Raw genomic sequence first — 27,167 nt, forward strand, 5'->3', positions numbered from 1 at the left:
TGGAGCTCTGGCTGTAACTACTTCGTGGGCTTCCGTTGGAACTGAGCGGGGCCGCGTGATTATTTGCCACCCGGATAAAACCCAATAAATCGCTGTACATATGAAAACAAAGGAATGAATGAGGACGTGCAGCGCGCCGCTGCTGGTGCCAACATCTCACAAGTGCTCAGATCATGCAATCTAGAGCCTTCGCTACATCACTCTACCCTTCTCCCACATGTCCTCATGCACTATCTACCGCCTGATAGGCGTTGCCGATGCCTCTTCCACGCTTATTTTCCCCCCGCAATTCCCTACTCGCCAACCTTCCCCAGCATGCCCTCCTCCCGATTCGGCGGAGCTGACTGATGCTCCTAGCGGACTTTCCAGACCGCCCAACCTGACTCTGTCCAGCCGCCTGGCCACATTCTGGAAACGACCGCGCAAGGGAAATTCCCGCTCCCAGCCCGGATCGCCTGATAGGTCAGCATAAGAATGAAGTCATGGCTAGTAGATGTACTCACAGTGGACAACTTTCTGAACGACCTCGTCCTGGAGGGCGAACGTCCAGCCGACATGTGGGACCGTCAATCCGGAGATCCACAGTCGCCCAAGCTGTAGCATCAGTCCAGAATTGCCAAAGGCCAGACCGCGGTGTACGTACGGCCGGATTGCCCTCGTCCAGATCACAAGCGACGATTTTGCCACCATATACTCTGTCCTCCATGACCCAGCCGGCTTCGCCTGATGTGCCCAATGGGGTGGCTCGTCCCGGACCGCCACCCTTGATCTTTAATCGAGGAGGTGTATCGTATTCGATCCGTCCGGCCGTGATGAGGCTCTATGAAGTCAGACTTCCAGACTCTATCGTGATGAACCAGATGGGCTTACCAAGGCCATTCGGGTCAGATGGACCATCTCGTGCGACAGGACTTGAGCGGCAAAGAAGACATGCTTGGAGTAATGTAGCGAGTCTCGGAGGCTGTATGCTCGACCTCCTGCATCTATAATCTACGATATGAGCTTGGAGCTTGAGATGAGATGAGCTGAACTCACTGATTTGCGGAGAAAGATTCTATGAGGCGGCTTCCCTTCAGTGAATCCCCAATCCTTGCAGACGTCGCAGGCGATCAGTACTGGTCTGCAGGTACTGATGTAGTTGGCAGTCAGGTGCCGAAGCTCCGCCGTGTCGATGCCGATCGATTCATCGCCGGTCCATGGACAGCTGAACATTGCAGCAAGCGTATCCAGGCTGACATCCGTCATTGATATGCGGCGTGCGACTACGAATACATCGGTGAGGAAGTCGCGTTGCGGCCCATCGATCAGGGGCAGAATGCCGGAGTGACTGTTGCGGTGAGCGGCGATGATCATGTTGTAAGATGTAGAGTTGCAGTAGGACTGTAAGAAATGTACAGGAGGAGAGGCTGAATGGGTGCAACTCTACTCCGGAGTCCGCGGGCTTCCGGATCCGCTGGAACTGAGCGGGGCCGCGTGACTATTTGCCACCCGGATAAAAGTCAATAATCGCTATAAGAAAATAAAGGAATGAGGACGTGCAGCGCGTCGCTGCTTACCAACATTATTTCTGAAGTGCTCAGTTTATACAATCTAGAGCCTTCCATACATCACTATACAACCATCCGACAGCTCAAATACAGCTGTATACCGAGCTATATTATAGCGAAACGATACTGCGAATTAGAATCAGCTTCAAAGCTCAAACAACGCGATGTCTAGCATCGAACTTATCAACCCTCGGGCGGAGAGCGTGCGCCGGACGCAGGCTTTGCAGGTCAACACTGTACGTTCAGCTTCGCGGGTCTTATCCAAGGCCATCAGAAGCTGATACGTCAGGCTGGCGCAGTAGGTCTCGCAAATGTCGTCAAGAGCAACTTGGGTAGGTCTGCGCTTGGACTTGCTGGATTATGGGTTACACTGACAAGCCAGGACCAAGGGGGACAATCAAGATGCTGGTGGATGGGTCGGGTCAGATCAAGATGACCAAGGATGGAAAGGTGCTTCTGTCTGAAATGCAAATACAGGTGACTATCCCACACGTATGGTGTGCAGAGGGTTTAGCTGATCAAAAAGAACCCCACCGCCGCTATGGTCGCTCGGACAGCTGTCGCCCAGGATGAGCAAACAGGAGACGGAACGACTTCGGTCGTCCTCCTCGTCGGAGAGCTGTTGAAGCAGGCGGACCGGTATATCCAGGAAGGCGTGCATCCGCGAGTTATTGGAGAAGGATTCGACTTGGCTAAGAAGGAGGCTCTTTCTGTAAGTTTGCCCAACGCCCTCCGCAGCCATACGCTTATCTTCAGTTCCTCGACAGCTACAAGCAATTCCCCGAACTCGACCGCTCCACCCTCATCTCCGTCGCCCACACTTCCCTCTCAACCAAGCTCCACGCCGAACTCGCCAAGAAGCTCGCGGCCGACGTCGTCGACGCCGTCCTCGCCATCCGCGCGCCCGAGCCAACGGACGGGAGCATGCGGGAGCCAATCGACCTCCACATGATTGAAGTGATGAAGATGCAGCACAAGACGGATACGGACACCCAGCTGGTCAAGGGGTTGGTGATGGACCACGGAGCGAGACATCCGGACATGCCGAAGCGGGTGGAGAATGCGTTCATCTTGACGCTTAACGTGTCGCTGGAGTACGAAAAGACGTGAGCTACCACGTCTTCTCCGAGGTATGACAGCTGACCCTGTAGCGAGGTCAACTCGAGCTTCTTCTACTCATCAGCGGAACAACGCGAGAAGCTCGTCGAGTCGGAGCGCCGGTTCGTCGATGCCAAGCTCAGGAAGATTGTCGAGTTCAAGAATGCCGTGTGCGATGTTGCTGTTGGGTCAGGCGAGAAGCCCAAGCAATTCGTCATGATCAACCAGAAGGGTATCGACCCGATGTCGTTGGATATTCTGGCCAAGGCGGGCATTCTGGCGCTGAGGCGGGCGAAGCGGAGGAACATGGAGAGGTGAGCTGGCTCCTGTTCCTTGTACTGGCAAAGATCAAAGCTGACGACTAGGTTGCAACTGGCTTGTGGCGGTATCGCTCAAAACTCGGTGGATGACCTGACACCGGATGTGCTGGGATACGCGGGATTGGTATACGAACACACGTTGGGAGAGGAGAAGTACACCTTTGTGGAAGATGTCAAGGAGCCAAAGAGTGTGACCATGCTCGTCAAGGGTGAGTCTTTATGGAAGGTGATCGCAATCTACGTCCTTAGCTCACGTCCTAGGACCCAACGCCCACACCATGGCCCAGATCCAAGACGCACTCCGAGACGGCTTCCGATCCGTCAAGAACGCCATCGAAGACAAGTGCCTCATCCCCGGTGCTGGCGCCTTCGAGATCGCCTGTGCCCTGCACCTCCAGACCGCCCTCAAAGCGACCGCCAAGGGCCGCACGAAGCTCGGCGTCCTCGCATTCGCCGAGGCCATGCTCATCATCCCCAAAACGCTCGCCCAGAATGGCGGGTTCGACGTACAGGATGCGATTGTGAGCCTGCAGCAGGAGGCAGAGGAGACGGAGGAGGCGGTCGGTCTGGACTTGCGCACGGGCGAGCCGATGAACCCCGTGACGGAGGGTGTGTGGGATAATTATCGCGTAAAGAGACAGATGCTCCATTCGGCCGCTGTCATTGCGGTGAACCTGTTGAGTACGGATGAGATCTTGCGGGCGGGCAGATCATCGTGAGTTGTCGCGTCGCTTTTATGGAAGTAGAGGGTTCTGCTGGAGAGCGCAAGCTGACCAGACAGATTGAAGCCGGACGGGCCAGGTCCTCAATAGAGAATAGAAGTAAGGAGCGGGCATGCATGACGCATGCATCTGTACTGGAAATTGGCGATTCGATTCAGGGCCGAGCGACAGTATCGTCCGGAAATGGAGCTCGGCATGAAGAACAAGCAAGCGAACGGCAGCGGGCCTTCCCGACTGCTTCGCATTGCGTTCATCGTGTTCAGTGACGCGTTCATCGTCTTCAGTGACGGTACTTGGCGCCGCATAGACAGAGCATACTGATCAAACCATCATTAAATGATTAACATTTAGAAAGTTCAAGCCGATAGACTACTCCCCCACCATCATCATATCCCCTTCCGCGCCTAGCTTCGCCCGCACTCGCACTCGCACTGCCACAACCCACCCGCAATCCGCCATCTACCATCCTCTCACTGGCCCATCATACCGCCTACCGAATCAAGAATGATCCCGCAATCTGCACCGCACACAGCGCTGTACAGATGTAAAACCCATGCGCGTATCCCTCCGGATTGCCATTGATACTGCTAGACCAGAGCGCTCCGCCAATGACGGGTCCAAAAAACCTGGCGAACGAGACGGTGGACTGCGCCAGACCGTTCGAGAGGCCGACGACGTTGGGTGGGGACATGGCGTTGACGAGGACCATGACGGAGGTGTAGGCGAGGGTACCGCCGCAGTATCGCACGGCACTAAATGTCAGCTTGGGCACTGTCCGATCGCAGGGCAGAGAGATCGTGCAGCTCACGTCACGATGGTCAATACTGGAGAGGTCAGTTCTTTCCTCATACCGCTCAGTGCAAGCGAGGTAACTTACAAGTCATAATCAAGAACCCTCCACTCTGATCCGGACTCGCAAAAGCCCGAAGCAGCGGTAATGCCATGTACGACGGGATGTAAAACATGCACCCGAGGCGGAACATCTGGAGATGTGAGAACTTGCCAAGAGGGGGGCCGAGCCGAGGGTAGAGCCAGAATTGGTACACCAGTTGGAAAAGGCACATGATGGCGATGAGGAAGGAGAAGTTGGCGGGGTTGAGGCCGATACCGCCTGACTTGTATTGGCTGGTACGGTAAGCTCTGGCGCGATGCCAAATCGTGCGAATCAGCTTACGTGGTGAGGAAGGAAAGGAAGACTTGGTCGTGCGTGGTATTATGGAAAGCGAGCATTCCATACTATGCGTATCAGCTTGGTCCGATGCGAGACTCGGCATCAAAATTCACCTGCAGAATCATCATCTTTGGCAAGAGCGACCACGAGCTCGGCTGCTTCTCCATAACCTGTGCGCCCGGACTCAACGGCGTGGTCTCTCTAGCTGACGGCCTCTCCGCGATTACACTAAGACCTCCCATCCTCGGCGCTGGAGTCGAGAAGAATGGGTCCTCTTCGTTCGCCTCAGCGTTCGGGCTGTGTCCGAATCGGATACTAGCGGGCGGAGTGCGCAGACCCGTATTCGCAAAGATGGCAGGCATGTTGCCTGACGCAGTGGAGAACCGGCGTCCACCGTGAGAGACAGAGAGGCGGTGTCCTGGAAGGGTACGCTGGAGGCTGGAGCTGGCGACACGACGGCCAGAGACGGCTCGACCGGTGGTGCGACCGTAGCTGCTAGGCGGAGCGAGACTGGGCGATGGCTGCGGTGTACTGTGGTTGGATTCGGTGGCGTTATCGGTCCGATCGCCTTCCTCGTCGGAACGATTGTCATACTCCTCGTCATCGTCAAAGACGGCCGAGTCTTGCGCGACCGCAGCCGAGACCCAGAGGTCGTTGATGTTGAAGGTGTTCTCTTCGTTGGCTGTTGTTAGCGGATTCTGATGATAGGCCTACCAAGTAGCAGTTTCTGAGCAAAGTTGAGCGGTCGAGACTGCTCTTCCTCGTCCTCGCCGTCATCTGGACCATCGGCGGTCGATACACGACGAGCAGCATCAAGTGCCGCCCGCGCCGCCAACGTCGGGTGCTTTGATCGAATACCACCATACCTGTCTGTCAGCTCCTTCTTCGGTACGGACATACCCATACGCCGTCCCCAGACTCGCTCGACTATCTCGCCTCGCATGCGGGACCTGCTGACTCAACCCAGGATACCCTGCACCTCCCGCAGCAGTCTCCGCCATCCCGGGACTGAGCATATCCCGATGACCTCTCATGCTCGGAACGGCGGTCCCATGGCTCGGTGCGGGCGAGACGGGGCGTAAAGGCGTTCCATCATCGTCAGGAACGGGTACGAGCGCTTCGTCCTTTTCGGCCGGAAGAGTGATTCGAGATCCGCCTCGCACACCACCGTCCCATGAGAGGAAGCACGCCATGATGGCCCCGGCGAAGAGGATGAGGGCGCCGAGAATTGTAGGCAGGATGTATGGGAAAGAGCGGAAGAGCGGGAAATTAGCGAGGAAAGTACCCGGCCAGTTCTGGGCAGGGGACTCGAAGTTGCCGCCGAGGATCTGGGTTGTCAGCTGGGCGGCCTAGAGCTCTCGGAAAACCCCCTCAGCTACTTACAGGTCCCATGACACCGCCGAAACCCCATGAGAAGCCCAGAACGGCATAAGCGCGAGAAGCATTCGTGTCGTCCGTGATATCACGGATAGATCCTCGGAACTGCATGCCATCAGCTGACTCCACCTGAACCAGGCGCCGCTTAGCTCACCACTCCGACAGCTCCACCAAAGATGCCCTGGATGAGTCGGATACAGATTGCTTCTGGCAGCTAATACAAATATCAGCTCCTCTCCCTCAACAACAGTAGCAGGTATACGTACAGACTCGGAAGTACCAAAGATAATCAGTGCCACCGCACTTCCCGCCAGCGAAGCAACAATGACAGCTCTTCGACCGTGTCTGTCCGCGATACTACTCCAGAGCAGACTGGTGAAGAATTGGGTGATGAAGAAGACCGAGATAAGATTGCCTAAAGGTCGTCAGCTCATAGACGGATTCGAGGTGCGATTAGCTGACCTGTCCACAATCCTACTTCCGCCTCGGTCTCTGAGTTCTTCTCATACCCATCGGCGAGGTAGAAACCTTCTACCATCTTGAGAATGAAAGGGGTACACAGATTTGCCGCCAGGAGCTCCGAGAGCATCGCCTGTATTTTCAGCTTGCTCCTCAGCCTAATGCAGGGACGATGAAGCTCACTATTGACAACACCACCATCGGCAATCCAGGCAATGGGGTGGAATAAGCCGGCCTGATCCCGGGCACCAAACTCGGCAGCTTGATATCTTCCACATCGTCGTGGATGAGTACTGTCCCCCTACTCCCTCTTCTTGTTCGTTGCGTAGCAAACGACTGCCTAGCCGATCGACGAGGCATAGGCACGCTCCCGCCTGTAAAGTACGATGGCGACCGAGCGTCCGAGGCGGATGTGGACGCGGAGGGGGAGTCGGCGATGGCATTATCGGAGAAATCGGCGGTGGAGGGGAGAGGAGGGAGGCGGATCTTGCTAGGTGGAGTTTGCGCCATGATTGCCCAAGCCTATATAAGTAGACTTGGCACGGGCGGAGCCGTGGGTGGCAAATATGGCTAGTAAAGATGAAGTTAAAGAAGCAGAATGGAAGATCCAAATGTCCAAGCTTCGGAGAATAATCGACCCTTCTGACTTCGCCTGAAACCGATGCCGTAATGACGCGTCCAAGCGCTTTAAGGGGTGTCATCTCAATGCCAAAGCTGCGCTGAGCGCCGGGCTCTAAGTGGCTGGCATGGGAACGGGCGATCTGATGAGGGGAACAAGGCCAGCTACATGATGGTAGAAACTGAGGCGCGGACTTTGTCAGAGAACTGGGCGCGGACCCCTTGGATTGGCCAGGGGATCCATAAATGTCGATTCCGAACAAGATGACATCTCCAGATCCCAAGACAAGTCGTAGTAGCTACATGATGACACAGTCATCCTTGACCGACAGAGCGTACATCGCCTGGAAGAGTCAGCGCGTGCAACAACGGATTCGGAGAACTGAAGGGCAGGACTGACCTTATCGACGGTCTTTTCAATCTTCTTCCAGTCCGCTCGTCTCTGGATGAACTCATAGATACTGTCTCGTCAGCTTCCACGCTCTCATCGCCAATAGTGCCCGCCAAGAACAGAGTTGGACTCACTCTTCCGGCCTAAATGTCCCGCCATACCGCGTCACATCCCGCACAATCTGCGCCAGATCCTTCGCATCGCTGACGATATACACATGCCCCAGCATCTTGAGGTTCGAAAAGTCTTCCGTGATACGTTGTTGCTTCAGGCTCGCAACAAAGGCGTGGTAGGCGTTGAGGTCGGCGATGATCTGGAAGCCGCCTTCGAGGGAGATGATCTGGCGTTTGAGGTGACGCTGGAGGATCCTGCCTGTCAGTGAGACCCTCAATGCTTTAGACCTGAACTTACTGTTGTAGCCGAATCCCAACCTCCTGGTAGAACACCTCCAGAACCTCCTTGGATGTACTCCCCCTGAGAAGATTACAGTGCATCTCCAAACACCGTATCGCCTCTTGGCACCCCTGAGTTGGCTCAAGACCCATCGGCGAGCCTTCGACGGGGTAGTACTCCCTTGGGCCAGTCTTGACGATGATAATGTGCTCGACCTGTTCTATCAGCTCATGGTCCTATCGAGCCTTGGAGGGAGACCGACCTGATTCATCAGCACCTCAATCCCCGCATTCAGGCCCCCCGCGACCGCATCGTCCAATATCCCCTCGAATCGCTTCTTCTCCCGCATGACCGTGTTGAGGAAATCGGTCTTGTCGACGTAGACCGTAAGCTCCTTGTCGAAGTACACCTGCACCATACTTTGGATGGTATCGCCAATATGGACGAGCTCAAAGAATTGTAGAAGGGGAGCGACAGAGGTGGTTTCGGCGTGCTCGTCCGGTTTGTAGGTTGGCATTTGGTTGGTAGCTCTGGCGCATCAGCTCAGGCTACTCTCCCATGAGAAAGGGTAAGCTTACTTTCGGAAACCTGGCGAGATATGTCTATCCCCCGCAGCTTTCAGAAGCAACACAAAGATCTCCTCAATCGCCTCCCTGACCCGCACCCCACACTTGCCCGGATACTTGGCAAACGTCTCGCACCGCTTAAGCGAATCCCGATCCGCCTGAATCAGCTCCAGTGCCGTATCGAGCGAAACGAGCAGCTGGAGCCGATCGAAGGACTTTTCATCCTTCAGGTCCGCCATAGATGGTTTCCGGCTCGTTGGTGGTCGTTCGGTGAGCGTGTTTGTCGGTGAAAGAGAAAGAGAAGCCCCAGACTGGCTCTTATCGCCTAGCGATCCGGCCGACTGGCGCTTCTCCGCTGATACCGAAGCATCCTTCTCATCCTCGACGGTCGGGACGTCAAAGATGACCTCTCCGCTCTCTTCCTGCTTGATGACTCGCGCCCCACCCTGCCCTCCCCACTTTTGCGGATTGAGCATCGCTAGACCGTTCACCGCCTGGTTCCCTCCAGCCACGATGGCGTTCACTCCGAACGTTACTGTACGGGGAACAATCGTCACTGGGAGGAGCAACACGTCCTTGAAACCGGCAAGGACGTTCCGCTTGACCTGATCCGGGTTGGACGAGGTGAGGAAAGTCGGCGTGACCGGATTGGGTCCGTTTCGGCTGCCGGTCCCGCCTTGACTTGTATCCTCCCCGAGCTGGTTATCCCATCCGCGGCAGATCTCCTCGAGGGAAGCCTTGATAGCTTCCGTCTCTTCGTCGAGATACTCGTCCATATGATGCTCGAACATCCGGAAGATGGTATCTTCGATCTGGGCCCGGAAGGTCGTGGAGATAGGGTCGGTCTTGGTGGAGAGGACGGTGGTGGCCGCATCGACGATCTTCCAGGCTTGGATGAAGCTTGCAGGTGTTGCTTGGAGGTAGAGCCGAGGGGAGATCGCTCGGGCGGAAGAGAGCAGGGAGGAGATGTACTCTCCGATCTTGGGGTCAGCTTAGCAACGAACATGTCGGGGACGCAAGCTTACAACATCGCTGGCGACGCGGTCGCAAAATGACAACACGACCCTCGCTTGAGCAGGGAAGATCCGGACAGCCAGCTCGGCATCCGCTCGGAATGTCTCCACGACATGCGACATGAATGCGTCCATGGGCGTAAAGTCCAGCTGGCGGACCGTCTGCCCCGTTTTGGTAGGTACCTTACTGTTTTGTAAGCTTTCCGTCTGTCTCGCGGCCCTTGGATCTTCAGCTTACACGATATTCTCCATGGGATCCCATTTCCCAGTCTCGTAAAACACCTCGCGCTTCTCCACCCATACTCTGCCGCACTCCCACTGGTCCCGACTCCCACCTCCAGCTTCCCATACCGCCCAGCTGGCCTTCGCTGCAGCTTCCATCCCCGCTTCATCTTTCCGACTATCGGCCACTTCGAAAGCGACAAGGCAGGTCGAGTCGAATCTGTCCGCCGCAGCGAGTAACGCCTGTCTTAGGAAGCCCCAGTCCTGCAACGGCTGTAGCCTCGGCGAGAGGAACAGCAGGAGAGTAAGGAGGCGTTCACCCTGTGCGGCGAGTGGGAGAGGGAGGGAGGTCCGCGGATCCGGGGGAAAGAGGAGGGAGAGTGTCGATGATGGGGAAGGAGAGGTCCGCAGATGCCGACAGAGTGGTGTGAGGGCGAGATGATGTGCTTTGTAGGCGAGATAGAATGGTCCGGGATTTGCATTGCCCAGCGGTGCCGATACCGAGCCCGGAGTAGGGGGGACGAGCGCAAAGAAGCCCGTTTGTCGAGCTTTGGCCCCGCCTGACCCGGAAGGCTTGTTGGGCATGGGCAAGTCCCCAAAGTCCATGAGATTGGTCTCCATGCCTTTCATTCCCCATGCTCCTGCGCCATTCCCATTTGAAGCGCCACCCTTCGATCCCGTCAGATCCCCAAAGTCCACCTCTTCGAAGACGTCGTTGTTCTGAGTGGAGAAATCGCCAAAGTCGTCGTCTAGCGAGTCTTTGCGGGGTTTCATGGGCGTTTTGGTAGGCGTCATCGCCTTGTCCCGGCGTATCTCAAGACTCTTCGGTGCTGTACCGTTAGCCACTGCCAGCCAGCCCATAGGGAGCGGCTCACCTTCAGGCTTGATCCGTAGATACGCGCAACGCGACTCCCATCCTTGTTCCGCCCGCACAATCCGCGCAAACGATCTGTTCACCCTAGCCACCGCCGGTAGATCCGGAATAGGTAAATAGGATACTATCCTGAGCAGCACACTCTCTGGCCAGCGCCCGACCATGGTGCCCGTGGACGCGCTGGGCTTGGAGGGTTTGAGGACCGAGGCGAAGAGCGAGTTGGAGCCGGATGGGGCGGACGCGGCGAGGGGTGCCCATTTGTCCGTTTGGACAGAGTCTCTTTTAGCCCAGCGGAGCATTGTGGCGATGCTTCGGTGAGAGGTATAGACAGGGTCAGGTAGCTAAGCTGTATGAGGGGTAGGTATGGTCGATAGAGGTATCCCTGCACAGCGTCCACGCGACCGGCCGGCGCGGCGCGGCTTGAAGCTTGAGTGAACGCACGGACTGTTCTTTCCGCCGGAAGCCGAGGCCAAACTTTAAAGCTAAAATGATCAACCGAAGAATGCCGACTCGAAATGTCAAAAGCTCTATCTCCACTATACCAAGGCCTTTGTCAATACAACCCCACAGCTCACAGCACAAGTAGCACACCACAGTCTTGACTGCCCGGAGCCGCAAGCTATCGACACACGTGAAAAACTGCGGCAATGCAGACAGAACAGCTCATCCGGAACTCGACGGACGAGTCGGTTCCCTGGGTCGTCCAAAAGTATGGGGGAACCAGCGTCGGCAAGTCCTTGGATAGTATCTGCAAGATTGTCGAGTAAGTCTCAGCTTTCTTCCGCACAAGCCTCTTCCTATAGAACGCTTTTTGCCATGAGCTGACGATCCCAGATCCTACATACCGAATTCCAGAGTAGCGCTGGTCTGCTCCGCCCGGTCCTCCTCTACAAAAGCCCTCGGAACGACCAACCTCCTGCTTCAAGCTTCCCGCGAGGCGCTCCAGCCCCCCTCTTCCCGTCCCGTATCAGCCAGCGGCTCCCAGACGCCCTTCTATCCCAAGCGCGTCGGCTCTGGCTTCTTTGGCTCCGATGACCGCCCGGCAGCGCGCCAGACCTCGACCGGCGCGCCCGCGAACGGCATGTCGGGGAGCATGATGTCTTCCATCTCATCCCTGCGTGAACTGGACATAAGGAGTGCTAGCCCATCGCCATTTACGCCGAGCGGGAGGAGATCGCCCCCAAGCCCGACTACGCCGGGTGCGAATCAGTCAAATGGGTGGGGGCAGCGCGAGAAGGAGGAGTCGGGATTCCATGAGACGGTAGATCTCTTGAAGAAGGGGCATTTGGAGGCCGCGAGGGTGGCGGTCAAGGCTGGAGCATTGAGGGAAGAGCTGGAAGATGAGATTATAAGGGATTGTGAGGGGTTGAGGGGATTCTTGCAGGCTGCTCAGGTGTGTTATACAGCGACCGAAGGCTGTCAGAGCTCGAAGCTGACGAGACAGATCATTGACGAGATCTCGCCAAGAAGTCAAGACTCTATTGTCGGTACAGGCGAGAAGCTGGCATGTAAGATCGTCGCCGCGGCTTTGAGAGATAGGGTGAGCTGCACGACGAGGGCCGACGAATCAAAGTAGGAGCTGACCAGTCAGGGCCTTGATTCCGAGATTGTCATCCTGGACAACATCGTCGATGCCGCAATGTCTTCCGCCGAGTCCACATCCGCTGGTAACGGGGATCAAGGTGTCGCGCAGCTGGGCCAGGACTTTTATGATGAGCTCTCGAAGCGGCTCGGCGAGAGGATACGCGAATGCGGTGATCGTATCCCAGTCGTCACCGGTGGGTCTACTTGGTGGGACATGCAGATTCCTAGCTGACCACCAGGCTACTTTGGTCCTGTCCCTGGCTCACTCCTGGCCCAGATCGGGCGGGGGTACACCGACCTCTGCGCCGCCCTCTGCGCCGTCGGCCTCTCCGCCAGCGAGCTCCAAGTCTGGAAAGAAGTCGACGGGATCTTCACTGCCGACCCTCGCAAAGTCCCCTCGGCCCGCCTCGTGCCCATCATCACGCCCGACGAGGCCGCCGAATTGACATACTACGGTTCCGAAGTCATCCACCCCTTCACCATGGAACAGGTCATCCGTGCAAAGATTCCTATTCGGATCAAGAATGTCGAGAATCCGTTGGGGGGCGGAACGATCATTTATCCGGACACGGAGCAGGGGCTCGCGCGCCAGATCCAGGGGGATGGGGAGCTAAATGAAGGGGAAGTGGAGGATGAGGAGAGGATCGAGCGGGCCAAGAAGGAGGGAAGGATGCCGACGGCCGTGACTATCAAGGATAGCATCATTGTCATCAACATACATTCGAATCGCAAGACGATCAGCCATGGGTTCTTGGCGAGGATATTCGGCACGTTGGACAGGGCGGGAGTCGTTGTGGATCTCATTTCGACTTCGGAAGTACATGTGAGTTTACTCCAATTCTGCATCGTCAGAGAATACAGCTAACTCCCACAGGTATCCATGGCGATGCAAGAGATCCACAACAAGAAGCGACACGACCGCATCATCCGTGATCTCGAGCGCATAGGCGACGTGACCGTCTCGCTCGACATGGCCATCTTGTCGCTCGTCGGCCGGAACATGCGCAATGCGATCGGAAGCGCCGGTCTCATGTTCATGAGCTTAGCAAAGGCGGCTGTGAATATTGAGATGATCTCGCAGGGGTGAGTCGCGTCTCTCATCAATCTTGCTAGATCGTACACTGATGAGCTGCAGTGCTAGCGAGATCAACATCTCATGTGGTAAGCTGCCAGAAATACGGCTTCCCAATGCATGGGATAGCAGCTGATACCTCAGTCATCGAAAATAAGGACGCCGTCAGGGCCCTGAACGTCATCCACGAATCCTGCCTCACCATCCCCGTCTCGCCCATCCGACCGTCCAAGACCCTCCAAGCGGTCTAATCTTTTCTCCAACCCATTTTCCCTCCTATCATCGCCCGGACACTGCTATACCCAGCATCCAACTGCCTATTCACACCCAAAAATCATGGTCGTCGCATCCAACTGCACGGCCCGCTTCCCTCATCATGTAAACCCATTGTAGCCCTCCTGCATCCAACTGCATCCTTCTCGGTCTCCGGTATCGATATCTCTTGGAGCATTTTGTACATCAGTGTCTGTCGTATCCAACTATGACTGGACATTCTTCTGGATGGTATCTGATGCATTAAATTACAAATCATCCCCACGCTTCAGGTAACTACAGCCATCTCCACACTTCTAATTCCACAGCCGGAGCTCTTGCGACTTGGACCTCAATTGAGATCGGCCTAGTCGTCAAACTTGATGCTGTGGGTCTGGAGCGTGATTTCTCCGCCTGCGTAACTCTGCCCAGGGTCAGCTAGAGCCCAACTTGAATCAGTCAGATGTAGCTTACCCCCTTCTTCTTCTTGTTCTTCTCCTTCCTGAAACCCGCACCTCGCGTCACAATCAAGTCCCTCGACGCCTTGGCTCCATAATCATTCGCGGACGCTCCGCTCCATTCCTGTCCTGTCAGCTTCTAGTCACCAATGGCGTACGACCAAGATAGCTTACCCTAGCCTGGAACGAGTTGTCCTTCAACCCATCATGGTGGAAAGTCACATTCTGGGGCTTGATCCGCTCGAATCGCTGGTTCGGGAGCCGCTTGATCGGCCGGGCAGCCTCGTCTGCCTTCCCCTTGGTCGTAACAGTCGAGGCGCTCCCGTCCGGAAGGGTGATAGTCTGGGTGATGGTGATTGTGGGAGTCTCGGCGGGGGCAGGGGCAGTGGTCGGGGCGGCCTTGCTCCTCTTCTTGGTAGAAGCGGCAGAGGAGGAGGACGAAGAAGAGGACGAGGAAGAAGAGGATGATGATGAGTCAGAATCAGAGTCGGATGGAGAGGGAGCCTTCCGTTTCTGGCCAGCGACGGGCTTGGCGGGCGTGGGGGCCGGCAACGCCGCGGCGGGGGCGATCTTCTTCGGCGCAGGCTCTTCGTCAGACTCAGAGTCGGAAGAAGAGGAAGATGAAGAGTCGCTGCTGTCGCTAGATTCGGAATCTGATTTGCGTCAGCTTGTCGCGATTCCCCAGCCAAAGGGGCACTATGCAGCGTACCTGCTTCAGCACCATCCACCGCCTTATTTGCACCCTCCACGACCGCCTTGACAGCCTCCACAGCCTTCGCCTTCCCCTTGGACACGGCAGCGCCAATCCCAGGCCTAGCGACGGGGGCTTCTTCCTCATCCGAAGAGTCCGAGTCCGAGCTAGACGAGGACGATGAAGAAGAGGAAGAGGAAGATGATGAAGACGAGGAAGCCTTGGCCGAAACTGCCTTCTTCGCTTGCACCGCTGCAGCCTTCTTGGCGGGTGGCGATCGTCGACCGACGGTTATGGATGACTGGGTGCTGGTGGCCGAAGCAGGTACGGGGGCTTTGGCATCATCGTCCGACTCCGAGTCGGAGGAAGATGAGGAGGATGAAGAAGAAGACGAAGATGACGAGGAGGAGCTTGACGATGCTGGCTTCGCGGGCTTCACAACAGCGGTAGGGGCAGCCTTACTCGATGCAAGCGTGGACGCGGCAGCCGGAGCGAGTACTGCGTCCATGAGCTATTGTCCACCTCTACCCTAGGCCAGGGCGGATAAAGAACGGCCAGATCACCTTTTGACACTTCCTCTTCATCATCCGACGAGTCTGACGAGGACGAATCCGAGTCGCTCGAGCTCGAGCTACTAGAGTCGCTTCCGGAAGCCATGTCGACATCCTCCTTGGACCTATCATATCAGCTTTTCCCCTCCTTTGTACACGTCATTGACCAGGACTCACGCAGTAGAGGTACTCGCCCAAGCCTTCTGCAGCGCTCCCGCCTGTCCGGGCTTTACACCGACCACATCCTTCTCGAACGCCTTGACCGTCTTGGTTAGTCCGCGGGAGACGAGGTAGGCGAGCACGGCCGAGTCGAGCTCTGTGGCCAGTGTGAGCTTATTCTCAGTATCGTGAAAGGGATAGCTTACCGGCAGAAGGGGCCTGCTTGGGTGCCATGGTGTGTGATGAATATGGATGATGGATGGACGAGTGGAGAGCTTTCAAAATTCAAGTGGAGGCAAAATTATCAGGCACGGTTGCACGGACTGCCCGAGCTGCGATACCAGACGATCGATATGCCACGTCATCCTCTAGCAATGAGGAATGAGGAGCAACTGAACAGGCTGGCTCGGGACGGTGTGCAAGCCGCAGGGACCATGTCTCATATGAATCGCGGACAACGCGTGTGCGATTACCCAAGCTACCTTCGTGACGCCATGTCTCTGTATCGGTAGGCACGCGATGTCCGGACAGAAATAGCCTGTTCCGCTCCGGCGAAGTCGGCTAAGTCGGCTCGCTTTCCCTTGCGCGATCATCCTTAGTACTTACATTAAGTGAACTGCTCATGGCCAGTGACGGATCCCATCTCACGAACCGTACCCACTGACCTACATCAACCCAATATGACAGCCAAGATGCCGACTGCATCCACCACCTGCGTCGACATTTACCGTATGAACTCCTCGGACCTCATCACTGCATTCGCTATCTCCCGGGCGGCCCTTGCCATCCGACGCACATACGCTCATGAAACTGCACGAGAAGGGCCTTCCGGACGTGAGCGACGAGCTGGCCCCGCTCGAGTCGCTGCGAGCCGCTATGGTCTAGACCTGGGGACGAAGGTGGTCGTGGTTGCATATAAGGCGGTGGACGCTGAGGGGGGGAGATAATCTGTTGGAGTGTCCGGGGCCTGTATGGCCTCGATGAGCCTGATGTTTCAGAGCTGAGTCATTCCTTCTTCGGGCACAGCTGTCACCAGGGTACGACGCGTAGCCAGCCGCAGCCGGATCTAATCTTCTTCATGACAGAAACGCTGCCGCCCTCGCCGACCAGCTCCGGGCGAGTTTGTGAGTCCATCTGAGTAATCATCCTCGATCTCAGGCGGCGCTCGAGAAGGAGAGACCCGTAGTGGGAAGTATCAACGAGGTGGATCTGGGTGAGTATGCGACGAAGGAGATGCCTGTCGGCATAGACAAGTGGGGAAAGTATGAGTTCAGCTTGGTTGGACAAGTATCACCAACCGAGCGCTGAGGAGCTACTGTATAGCACCAACTGCACAAGCCGTGACGCGTGAAGCCCGTACCGCTCCAAACGAGATGGTGGACGCACCCACCTCAAAGCACTCTGGCCGTCTTGCCTGCAGGTGGTCCTCTCCGGGCCATGCGTGCACCGGGCCGGCGATGGCCGCGGCTTTGAGCGAGGGAGATAGCCGAGCTCAGCGCTCGGCGCTCGAGGCACATGAAGTCTGACTTGTTCTCATACACCCGCCTTGTATCTCATCAGCCGATCTCACTTTGATCTACACCCAGGCAATCTCAGCGGGAAACAGCTCGCGAAAGCACCCCATTGCACGAAAATCTAGTCGCCCAAGGGTTCAGCAATAATGCCGTTCGGGTTTACCCACGAGCCCATCCGCCAGCTCGCCAACTCGGCCATCACGACCTTCTTCAGCAGTATAGAGGTCTTTGGCGCTGAGAATGTACCGGATGAGGGACCAATCATCTTGTGAGCTTAAAATGACAGACGGCCTCAAGTTCTAAGCTGACGAAGAAGCGCGTGTACCCACACGAATATGGCTGTTGATGTAAGCCATCTTCAATCCGCTGCTGCACTGGAGTAGTCTGACGAAACAGCCTTGCGTCTTGAGCAATGTCGTACCGAAACAGCATCGTCTCCATTATTGGGTGAAAGACTCGCTATTCAAAAACCCGGCAGTCGGCGCTCTGCTCAGGAATGCTGGCAATATCGGTGCGTCCCCCCAAAGCTCTCAAGCCCGAGAGACAGCCCGAGAGACAGAGCTGATCAGTAGCGGTCGACAGAAAGAATAAGAACAATCAGACCCTGTTCCGCGGTACTTTCGAGGGTGAGCTGACCATTTTAGTAGAGCTTGAATGGACGTCCAGCTGACTTTCAGCTCTCGCTCTCGGTGAATGTGTCGGTGTCTTTCCCGAGGGTACATCACATACCGAGCCGCACATGATCCCGCTCAAGGATGGCGTCAGCTGGGCAGCGATGGAGTATGTGCGGTATCTGGAGGGGACGGCGGAAAATGCGGGACGCAAGAAGGGGCGCAAGGCGGTCGTCGTGCCCATCAGCATCGCTTATGCCGACAAGGCAAAGTACAGGAGCAGAGTCGCGGTGCAGTGAGTCTGTTTCTTCTCAGTCAGAATTCTGTAGCTGATCCTATAGCACTGGCCAACCTATATCGACCGAGGAGTTCGAGAAGCAGTTCTTATCGGAGAACGAGGGAGACAAGAAGCTGGCGGTCAAGCGGTTGACGAGGAGGATCGAGTTGGAGATGTGGCAGACTACTGTGAACGCACCAGACTGGTGAGCTAGCTCGTTCACTAGCTCCATCGCTAGCTCGGAGTAAATCTGACGATACAGGGATAGCGCTCTGGCTGCGCAGATGGCAAGAGAGCTGCTGTGGGAGAAGGAGACCGATTTGGCATTATCAGACTTTGTGGACGTGTCCCAAACGTAAGTTGCCCTGCTTTACTCGAGACTCCGGCTGACATGCAGCCTGGTCGACCTCTTCGCCACGTCCACGAATGAGCGGATCTCCGAGCTCAAGACGCTTCTCGTCACCTACAGCCGTCTCCTGACCACCTCCCGCCTCTCCAACGCCGCCCTGACCGACCTTCCCCTCCCCCAGAACCTCGACCCCAAATCACCCATCTCCCTCCCGAATCGCTTCTTCGCCCTCTACCTCCTCATCAAGGACTCGCTTGTCGCCCTTCTGCGGTTACCGTTCTTCCTCGTACCCCTCCTCACCCATCTACCGGTCTACATCGTCGCCGTCCTAGGCAGCCGGCTAGCTGAGGATGAAGTCGAGACTCAGGCGCAGATGAAGGTGGCGTTCGGGATGATCTTGACACTCCTCACCTACCCGGTGCTGTTCTTCTCCTTCTGGGCGATGTTCAGGCAGATCCCGCTTGGGTCGGCCATCGCGGCGGGTGTGGTCTGGCTGTTGGGCCGCTACCACTCTGCCTTGATCGACGACAACTATGACGGGTACGCCAGTCCCTGTATCGAACAGGATCCCGCTGATTGGCAGAATGAAGCGCCTCGTAGCAGCCTGGCGACTCCTCATCGGACTCTGGCTTCCCGCCCGCTTCGAATACAACCTCAACGCCTTCCTCCCCAAAGCCGCCTCCTTCGCGCCCAACCCACCGAAAGTCGCTGGCCTGCCCCCACAGACCTTACCGGAGAAGTACACCCGCCCGCCGCGACTTCCATCGCGCGTACTGGTCCGCCACGTTCTCCGCGTCCGGATCGAGGCGGCTCGTCTGCTCGCTTCAGTGCTGCTCGAGCTGGAGAAGGGGGATACTCAGGTCTCAGCCTCCTTCTGGCTCGCTTCGACATATGGGGGTGAGGTGGATCGGAGAGAAGAGGCATTGGAGGTTTCAGAGTTGCCGGGTAATTTCCCGAGAGGTGGGAGAGAGGGTGGGGAGGTTGTACGGTATCTGAGGGAGAAGGGGGCGAGGTTGGGCGGGCCAAAGAAGAGCAAGGGGGATTGGGCGGCGAGTAGTGGTGGCGAGAGTGAGAGAGAATAGCTGATCGCGGATCGATGGTATCAGCAGGACGATATACATGGGTGGCGGTAGGCATGACGCTAGCAGATACTGGCCTTGGCGGACCGAGGACTACTCACCACATCTCACTGCTCGTGTAGAGTGCCTCACCGTGCGTGACGATACACTCGCCATCGAGTAGTGACTTCTATCATGACGTTTGGCATGAGAATGTGCCATCACGTACGCACTGCAGTATCATCGACATGCGGAGTCGGGTTGTGCTGGTGTTTGGGCCTCACAAAGGACAGCTTGGAAAGACGGGTATTTCCTTTGGGTGGGTCGAGCGAACGCGCCCTCTCCCAGTCTAGGCAAAAGAGGGACCTGAGTGACCCCTGATCCTCTCTCTGTACATCACACCCACAGTCCGCAATCTCTAAGTCTCCTTCAGGATTTGCTCGTCACTTACTCCCCTCAACCCCACTCAGTACTCAAATATACCAGCTTCCTGGCAATGTCTGACCATGACGACCACGAACATACCCCCGATCTAGGAGACACTGACGGTCTCCAATGGGATCTGGATGCCTATCTCCGTTTTGTCAATGATGATACCCCTCCGCAGCCTCACTTTGACCACGTGACGGCAGACCAGCCCGTCAGGTACCTACGGAAGGGGGAAACGCCAACACACGCGTTTACATCACGCAACGGCTTCGACATGTCACTCCCCGGACGCCCACAAGTCCAGCCGCATACGATTCTTGCCTCACAGGGCAATGCCTGCCCAACCCCGTCCATGGACACTGGTGACGCGCGACTGTCTGGCTCCGCGCCGTCGATGCCGGCTGTCGATGTCGATGGCCTGGATTGGAGACTGTTGATGGGCGAGTCGGAGGAGAATGGCATGTTGACTCTGATGACTCCTGATGAGATCGCTCCCGCCCCGGCCTATGGTCTGCCTACGATGAGCGATACAGAGAGCCAAAACCCCACATCACAATCTGCCACAAGCCCTCTCGCCTCGGCACGAGGTAGCAAGTCCACGAAGAACGACCAGTCAGGCCGATCTGCGAAGCCTCTTGACCTGGTAGCAAAACCGCCGAGCAAAAATTCTGCTAAACGACAGCGACAAAACAATACCGCTGCCGTCAGGTATCGTCTCTTCTTTCGCAAGTTCTGCTTCCACCAACAAACTCACAGCATTATTCAGGAAAGCCGAACCGCCACCGTCAGCCTGCGGATGGACCGCCCTTCCAAGCAATCGGCCAGCGGACAGACAGAAGCCTCAGTGGCGAGTGTCGATCCGTCTGGGCTAGATTTGTGGAAGCCCGGATACGTTAGCGGCATGAATCGTCTAATTCTTCAGGCAATTTGGCCGAAAACGCGATGCGACAAGTCGCAATACACGACACTCAAGGATACTGCATTGACTTTCGACAGGAAGCTTCGGGAGTGTCTGCAGACGTACAAGCAAGCTGTCTTGGCGTACGATCACGATGGATCCATACTCATTACGGGGTATGGAAAGCGGGAATCAGAACTGGGTCCGGACCTTGTTGGTCTCGAACCAGCTCAGGCGATTGACAAGCGAAGTCATAGACGGAGGGCGAAGAGGGCGGCCGGAGCGAGTGACAAGACATGAGCTCGACTAGGTACATTTGCATCGATTACATCTGAATGAGATAAAATTCACGAAGGGAAGACAGGCTCTTCCCTTCAAACATCCGCAAGCTGTAGCTCAGTCTCTGACAGAGTGCTTCGGCAGTGCAGGACAGATCACTCAGACGGGATGGCCTGCTAGGTAGACGCCGCGCTGCAGAGCCTTCGCCCTCTTTTTTATCTCTATTATATGCTTTTAACTGTAGAAATAAATAATTATTCGGAAAAACACTATTTAGCATATTATTATTCTTCAGAAGGGGAGGGTGCTTTGTTACAGTGTCATGATTTCTATTGAGTGGGGATTATAGAGATGATAATGAGGTGAACAAAGTACTAGAATATTTTCTTCGAATCTGTACTTATTCCTATGTTCCTTGTTGTAGGTATTTGGGGAGGTTCTGTTACTCGAATTCGAGCTTCATGAGCGTTCTGGCTGAGAAAAGCAGAAAATGCTCAAAACGAATGGTACCTGTTACGAGGAGGATCGGCGCGGAGTGTGGCCGACTCCCCCTCGGTACACATTGTACAGCAGCCAGCGTAACTTGCATCCGGCATGGGGAAATCTGAAACAAACTCCACCACGTGTGATGACGCTATCGTTACGTACAGCCCTGTCGTTATAGGACTCCCAAGCCTACTTCCATTGAGGGCTCTCTTTTTGTATACCATGAAACAATAAGCCCCCGCACACGTTCAAGATCAACTTTGCACGACGCCCGTCCGTTACCCTCTCCTTCAATTGATCACTTCGCAAGGCGAAGAGCTTCTGCGCGGAAGCTTAGTCTCTCAGCAGGTGCGAATACCAACATGTCGGAATCCGCATCCGCCCTTCCCGCGTCTGCATCGTCGCTCCTGCCTGGGGCTTTTCGGATACCGAAAGAGATCGAATGTTGGGGTCACCGAGGGGCGAGCGCCCACCTGCCAGAAAACACGTACGCCATCTCTGCCACCCGTGGACTGCGACAATGACACAGGAGCTGATCTATATTAGGTTGGCCAGTTTCAGAGCTGCGATCCTGGAAGGCGCAGATGGTATTGAGTCTGGTAAGCTAGTGGAAAGCTAGCTGTCCATGAGTCTGGCTGATAAGGGAATAGACGTCCACGCTACCTCGGATGGCGTCGTCCTGATGTTTCACGACCCAACGTTGGATCGTACCACAACCGGGACAGGGACTATCAAGACCCAGCCTTGGGAAGGGGTCATCGAGTAAGACACCGAGCTCGTGATGAGGGGTACCGCTAACCCTCCAGACATGCCCGGACCAAGAAGGAGCCAGTGCAGCCAATACCACTATTTGCGGAGCTGGTAGCGCTGCTGATGGAAGTAAGTCGACCTCTTGGAGCTTCACTCATCTCTACTCTGTGATAGTGCTGACAAACAGCCCGCAAATCTGCATGTTGTTCTCAATGTCCGTGTACCACTCATCTCAGCCGTTCGCCAGGCTGATGATCCAGCTGGATTGCAAGATGCAGAATGATCCAGAGAGGCTGTTTGTGAGTACAGGCTCGGCCGGATGCGGAGTCTCTGGCTGACTCGGCAGCCTGAGATGGCCCGGATAGTAGCGTGAGTATCAGACATCGCCTACAGCTTTGCTAGCACGCTGACGCCCAGAACCTACCCTGACTGGGAGACGACACTTGCGCCCAGACTCATCCTCGGTCTCTGGCATCCCCTCTTCATCCGCTCAGCCCTGCGTCACCTACCTCTCCTCACTCGCTACCACATCGGTTTCTCCCTCTCGATCGCGCGGACCTTCTTCTGGGATGCCTGTTCTGGCTTCTCGATCGCATTCCCGGTGCTCATGTCATCTGCTGGACAGACGTTTCTTCAAGAATGTAGGGAGGCGGGCAAAGAGATATGCGTGTGGACGGTGAACGACCCAGGGGAGATGAGAATTGCGATGGGATGGGGCGTGCAAGCGATCTTGACGGATAGGGTTGGCGTGTTAACGGGCCTCAAGAAAGAGGTGAGTACCCATCGATTCTCGCCTAAGCAGCGTAGCTGACCTGGCAGATCGTCGCGCATCCCGAATTGCTACCATTATCCGGCATCAAAGGCTCTCTCTTCGGCTGGAGCTCTTGGAGATACTACTCTCTCGCACATGTAGGCATTCAAGCGCTCGGGAGGTACTGGGTTGGAGCTCACGGTGCTCTTCCCTCCCCCCAACAACTCGACGAATACCTCGCTACTCCTCCCGCGCCCATTCCAACCTCACCTCCTACCCCTCAATCCCCAATCAACAACAACTCTGACACCTCTCCCTCACCTACCTCTTCCGGATCATCATCCGCATCCGTACCCCCACTTCGTCGAAACTCTCTGATCCCCGAAACGATGCTCAACTGGGCCGAAACGACCGTTTCTGCAAATACCGCCAAACTTTTCACCTGATCGCCTTTCTCTGCGCTACCTCGCCAACTCTCTCGGCCGGTCTTCCGCACGAGCAGACTTGGATGCAGCGGACGCAGCTCGACGTACTGCGTACCATGTGTTATCAACCTGGACCACTCAAGCTACCGGACCTGGCGGACGAAGTTCGCGAGCGGCCTGCACTCAAGACGTGAGCAGCGTAGGCAGGTGGGACAGGCTGAATGGTGCAGGGTGGGATGGGGTTAGACGACTGGGGGAGAGCATCGTGCAGGCTACGTATGCTGACTTGACGACATAGATGCGATCATGCACTGCTTGCACACTTCCCAGCCGAAGGGCCAGAGAGCTCGCGCTGGAGGACAGTACCCAATTCAGCGTAGCGAGCGCGTACGCGGAGTCCAAGCAGATACTCCCCCTTGCTGGGATGGCGGCTGGCAACGCCAAGCGCTTGTATCGGTGCAAGATCACAGCGCAGAGTCACTAATCATTTTATATTCTCTATAATTGATACCGAAGACTTTCCTCGCTCCTTCAACGATACCAACACAACTCGTATAACTATATTGACTTCCTCACGGATACAAAGCAGACTCCGCGACTCTCCACATGCCGCCTAGATGAACGAACCCGTATTGGGTTCCGGGCCGAAGTAGCCAATTTCGGGGATGTCCAACAGAGGAACGCCGATGGCACCCTCCCCGACCACGTTGTTCCCCCACCAATCGATGCTGAAGCCGCCGTTGGGGAGCTGGAGGGCAAAGAAGATGACGACGGCCGAGATGGCGATACCGGCGGGGAATGCAGCAGCAACGACGAAGTTGTACTTGGACCAGAAGCCGGGGTACTTGCGACGGAGGTACTGCCAAGAGAACTGAGAATATCAGCATGAAGCTCGCTATCGAGGAAGGAAGAGACTCACCAGGACTACCGGGACGTTCCCGAAGAAGTAACCCAAGTTGTAAGGAGCACCCCAAAGCGCGGGACCGGCGCACAGCATGACGGGGTGGACTTGACGGAGCCACTCCGCCTTCGGGAAGCGGCGACGCAGCGCCCAGTGGACTGACTGTCAGCTCAAGTGCGCGGCAGGTAGATGTCCAACTCACTGATTGGAAGCATGATGCCGACGGGGAAGCCAAGAAGCATCAAGTTGTACCTCCTGCCAGGACCGAACAGTCGCTTGGGGCTGAGAGTACCCCAGAAGACGGCCGAGGTGAAGAAGGTGTTGTGACCGGGGCAGGTGAAACCGAAAGCAGCGTTTTTGGTGCAAACGTCCTTGAACGACATCTGGAAGTTGAGAATACCAGCGCTGACAAAGGTGAAGATGAGCGTGGCGACGATTTGGCAGACGAAGGTGTAGTAGGGGGGGATCTTGGTGTAGTGGGCGAGCTTAAGATCGTTAATGAAGGCGAGCGCTTGGTAGCACGAGATGTAACCGTAGGTTTTGAACCAGATCAAGCCGTTGGCATTGCCCTCGACGAAGGAACCGCCGATGAACTCGGCGAGCACGTTGAGGGCGACCTGGATACCGGTGACCGATTGCACGAGACCGACGGGGACGAGGGCGATAAGAGGCATGATAATACCGAAGATGACGACGACCGGTGAGGTGTCGGTAGGGTAGATGCCGATACCGATCATGCCGATGACCATCGAGACGAGGAGGATGATACCGTACATCCACTCGGGGACGTCCTTGTAGTTGGCCTTCATGAGCTTGTAGTGGATGTCCTCGGCGAATTCGTCCTCGTCCTCCTCCTGCCGACGGAGGCGAAGGGTGACGAGAACGCTCTTCCAGACCTGCTTGGCCGCGCCGGCGACCTGCTGACGATGGTAGAGGATGACGTAGGATACGGTCGCGCCGTACAGAGCTGCTGATCAGTATAGTCACATCGCTGAGACATGGCAACACATACCAAAGTAGGACGAGAAGGCGGTGATGTAGCCGGCCGAGACCCATGGCTGTGAATACTTTTGGTACTTGGCGTCGTCGAGCCGCGAGTTGGTGAGAATCTTGGTCACGTTGAACCGGCCGCCCATGTTGTTCCAGGTGTGGTTGTCGTTGATGGGCAGGTAACCGGTGTTCCAGGCATTGCTGAACCAGATACCAGCAGTGCTGAATGGTCAGCGCAAATGCCACGCTCCCCTTCGAAAGTACTTACAGAGGGACGACCACCAAAAGACCGACAAATTGGTTCATGATGGAGAAGGTCGGGATGGTAAGGGGCACCAGCCAGACCGACATGATGTTCCAGTCAAAGGAGGGAATGGGGTTGAGACCGAGACCACCGTAGGTGGAGGTGATGGCCGAGAGCGCGATGTTGTCCGGGGAGATCCAGCTCATCCAGTCGAAGTAGGACAAGGCCTGGAAGATAAAGCCAGGGAAGAAGAAGTAGCTGCGGGTCAGCGGATAAAGGGACCCCCGGCGAAAAGTGCCACTTACGCAAACATGGCGAGGAAGGCGCAGAGGAAGAGGCGCTGCCTGGACATGGTGTAGATCTTGCCGAAGGGACCTTTGACGGGCTCGTTGACCTCGGTGTGGAACGCCTTGTTCAGCGCCATGGTGGACAGGGACGCCGGCCAGACTGCCGCAGCGGGGTAGACCAAGAATCGTCTTGTGAGACCTGCACGAGTCAGCTTCATGCCCGGAGTACCAGCCAAAAAGGAAATCCCGCACCAGCTAAACCGTACCCCACAAAGTTGATACCAATGGAGTTGAGGATCTGGTAGCCGAAGTTGCGAGCGTACGCCTCATTGAACCAGAAAGGCATGGCCTGGGTGGGTACGATGTAGGTGGTGTACGAAGCACCGAAAGAGACCGAGGCCATGATGGTGATGAGCATGTGCTCCTTGCGGTTGAAGGGGCCGGGGCTGAGACTGTGCTCGCGACCGAAGAGCTTGAACCGCTTGTCGGGAAGGACACGAGCCATGAATTTGCCGCAGGGGTCTGGGGAATCAGCCACATTCCTCTTCTCTGAGACCGATCTGAGACAAGACTCACAGGCCAAGAGCTGGGCGACGTTGGCACCAATGTAGACGGGTGGGTTGCGCATGAGGAAGAAGGAGTCGATGAAGGATCCGGCAGCGCTGAAGATGCACCCGATGACCCATACCCGAATGGTGAGGGAGGGCATGGAAGGATTGTCCGTGTTGTCGACGTTGGCGCGGACCTCTGCGTACGGCGAGTTCTCGGTCGAGAGGAGCGCCTCCATCTTCATCTCGTTGATGATGTCCTCGTACTTCTCTGGGCGGTCGATGATGTCTGGGTTGCCGAGGAACTCGTTGATCCGGGCGAGGGCGGAGCCGGGGAAGTTCTGATCGTACTTGTGGATTTCCTTGACGTGCCGAATGATCTGAGGGTATAAGCGAGGTGCTCGAAGCTCGAACACTTATCCAACTCACCATGAGGCAACGCTCCAGCGACATATCGTCAAGTCTGGCCTCCAGAGACAGCACCTCGTCCTTGCTGACATCGAGATCACTGCCAATCAGCTCAGGCTGCATCCCGGTCGACCGAAAAACTCACTGCTTGACATTGGCCTCTTCGGATGAGTCCAGGTGGTACCGGACCTCCGCGCCGACAGGGGTGATTTCGACGTTCTTGTCGTCGTACTTTTCGTCGATCTGCTCATCGTAGACTGGTGGCCGACTGGCGGGTGCGATATCGTGAGGGGCGCTCATGATGGGTGGCGAGCGTATGCAGGGTGTGGGGTGCGGACAAGTGCCTTGCAAGCACCTCGTCTTAACTGTGTCCGTGAGGTCCCTTATCGCTACCGGCACACAGTCGGTTCACGAGCCCGATCTC

The 27,167-nt window shown here is 56.3% G+C and overlaps 10 protein-coding genes across 10 annotated transcripts; 5 read left to right on the plus strand and 5 right to left on the minus strand.

The window, feature by feature from the left end:
- Positions 1 to 234: 234 nt before the first annotated feature.
- On the minus strand, positions 235 to 1,353 carry MKK02DRAFT_38791 (uncharacterized protein; the record flags this gene model as incomplete). The annotated part of the gene is made up of 5 exons (XM_053090286.1): positions 235 to 455; positions 504 to 594; positions 644 to 820; positions 871 to 990; positions 1,036 to 1,353. 5 exons carry the CDS (start codon positions 1,351 to 1,353, stop codon positions 235 to 237), a joined length of 927 nt encoding a protein of 308 aa, XP_052943897.1.
- A 358-nt stretch (positions 1,354 to 1,711) lies between these two features.
- Positions 1,712 to 3,777, plus strand: MKK02DRAFT_38792 (putative t-complex protein 1 zeta subunit (tcp-1-zeta); the record flags this gene model as incomplete). Its single annotated transcript, XM_053090287.1, has 9 exons — positions 1,712 to 1,783; positions 1,837 to 1,879; positions 1,930 to 2,024; positions 2,074 to 2,259; positions 2,304 to 2,653; positions 2,699 to 2,959; positions 3,011 to 3,174; positions 3,227 to 3,680; positions 3,747 to 3,777. 9 exons carry the CDS (start codon positions 1,712 to 1,714, stop codon positions 3,775 to 3,777), a joined length of 1,656 nt encoding a protein of 551 aa, XP_052943898.1.
- A 400-nt stretch (positions 3,778 to 4,177) lies between these two features.
- On the minus strand, positions 4,178 to 7,204 carry MKK02DRAFT_34720 (uncharacterized protein; the record flags this gene model as incomplete). Its single annotated transcript, XM_053089000.1, has 11 exons — positions 4,178 to 4,439; positions 4,561 to 4,812; positions 4,862 to 4,923; positions 4,972 to 5,540; positions 5,573 to 5,724; positions 5,759 to 6,186; positions 6,242 to 6,340; positions 6,390 to 6,449; positions 6,502 to 6,650; positions 6,698 to 6,827; positions 6,878 to 7,204. 11 exons carry the CDS (start codon positions 7,202 to 7,204, stop codon positions 4,178 to 4,180), a joined length of 2,490 nt encoding a protein of 829 aa, XP_052943899.1.
- Positions 7,205 to 7,611: 407 nt separating this feature from the next.
- Positions 7,612 to 11,070, minus strand: MKK02DRAFT_17730 (exocyst complex component Sec10-domain-containing protein; the record flags this gene model as incomplete). The annotated part of the gene is made up of 10 exons (XM_053085831.1): positions 7,612 to 7,656; positions 7,713 to 7,773; positions 7,838 to 8,071; positions 8,115 to 8,311; positions 8,359 to 8,626; positions 8,675 to 8,914; positions 8,975 to 9,642; positions 9,688 to 9,862; positions 9,914 to 10,727; positions 10,803 to 11,070. The coding sequence occupies 10 exons, from the start codon at positions 11,068 to 11,070 to the stop codon at positions 7,612 to 7,614; spliced, it is 2,970 nt and encodes a 989-aa protein (XP_052943900.1).
- Positions 11,071 to 11,418: 348 nt separating this feature from the next.
- On the plus strand, positions 11,419 to 13,678 carry MKK02DRAFT_28811 (putative aspartate kinase; the record flags this gene model as incomplete). The annotated part of the gene is made up of 8 exons (XM_053087647.1): positions 11,419 to 11,534; positions 11,606 to 12,164; positions 12,216 to 12,311; positions 12,363 to 12,549; positions 12,595 to 13,178; positions 13,230 to 13,438; positions 13,491 to 13,516; positions 13,572 to 13,678. The coding sequence occupies 8 exons, from the start codon at positions 11,419 to 11,421 to the stop codon at positions 13,676 to 13,678; spliced, it is 1,884 nt and encodes a 627-aa protein (XP_052943901.1).
- Positions 13,679 to 14,046: 368 nt separating this feature from the next.
- MKK02DRAFT_38796 (SRP40, C-terminal domain-containing protein) lies at positions 14,047 to 15,772 on the minus strand (the record flags this gene model as incomplete). Its single annotated transcript, XM_053090288.1, has 7 exons — positions 14,047 to 14,103; positions 14,154 to 14,261; positions 14,312 to 14,790; positions 14,847 to 15,326; positions 15,392 to 15,504; positions 15,557 to 15,695; positions 15,745 to 15,772. The coding sequence occupies 7 exons, from the start codon at positions 15,770 to 15,772 to the stop codon at positions 14,047 to 14,049; spliced, it is 1,404 nt and encodes a 467-aa protein (XP_052943902.1).
- A 1,426-nt stretch (positions 15,773 to 17,198) lies between these two features.
- On the plus strand, positions 17,199 to 19,371 carry MKK02DRAFT_38798 (uncharacterized protein; the record flags this gene model as incomplete). Its single annotated transcript, XM_053090289.1, has 9 exons — positions 17,199 to 17,320; positions 17,369 to 17,399; positions 17,449 to 17,563; positions 17,625 to 17,678; positions 17,730 to 17,958; positions 18,005 to 18,145; positions 18,203 to 18,295; positions 18,338 to 18,829; positions 18,873 to 19,371. The coding sequence occupies 9 exons, from the start codon at positions 17,199 to 17,201 to the stop codon at positions 19,369 to 19,371; spliced, it is 1,776 nt and encodes a 591-aa protein (XP_052943903.1).
- A 472-nt stretch (positions 19,372 to 19,843) lies between these two features.
- Positions 19,844 to 20,974, plus strand: MKK02DRAFT_38799 (uncharacterized protein; the record flags this gene model as incomplete). The annotated part of the gene is made up of 1 exon (XM_053090290.1): positions 19,844 to 20,974. One exon carries the CDS (start codon positions 19,844 to 19,846, stop codon positions 20,972 to 20,974), a length of 1,131 nt encoding a protein of 376 aa, XP_052943904.1.
- An 827-nt stretch (positions 20,975 to 21,801) lies between these two features.
- MKK02DRAFT_17291 (putative glycerophosphodiester phosphodiesterase) lies at positions 21,802 to 23,559 on the plus strand (the record flags this gene model as incomplete). Its single annotated transcript, XM_053085769.1, has 10 exons — positions 21,802 to 21,926; positions 21,986 to 22,038; positions 22,090 to 22,201; positions 22,246 to 22,318; positions 22,377 to 22,403; positions 22,450 to 22,488; positions 22,536 to 22,558; positions 22,607 to 22,961; positions 23,009 to 23,098; positions 23,443 to 23,559. The coding sequence occupies 10 exons, from the start codon at positions 21,802 to 21,804 to the stop codon at positions 23,557 to 23,559; spliced, it is 1,014 nt and encodes a 337-aa protein (XP_052943905.1).
- Positions 23,560 to 23,978: 419 nt separating this feature from the next.
- On the minus strand, positions 23,979 to 26,866 carry MKK02DRAFT_17089 (OPT oligopeptide transporter protein-domain-containing protein; the record flags this gene model as incomplete). The annotated part of the gene is made up of 9 exons (XM_053085732.1): positions 23,979 to 24,236; positions 24,285 to 24,424; positions 24,469 to 25,233; positions 25,279 to 25,478; positions 25,525 to 25,758; positions 25,806 to 25,986; positions 26,040 to 26,309; positions 26,364 to 26,715; positions 26,765 to 26,866. 9 exons carry the CDS (start codon positions 26,864 to 26,866, stop codon positions 23,979 to 23,981), a joined length of 2,502 nt encoding a protein of 833 aa, XP_052943906.1.
- Positions 26,867 to 27,167: the final 301 nt, after the last annotated feature.

The sequence above is a fragment of the Dioszegia hungarica genome (assembly GCF_025882075.1).
Source record: "Dioszegia hungarica strain PDD-24b-2 chromosome Unknown MKK02contig_16, whole genome shotgun sequence".
In the NCBI taxonomy this organism is placed as follows: domain Eukaryota; kingdom Fungi; phylum Basidiomycota; class Tremellomycetes; order Tremellales; family Bulleribasidiaceae; genus Dioszegia; species Dioszegia hungarica.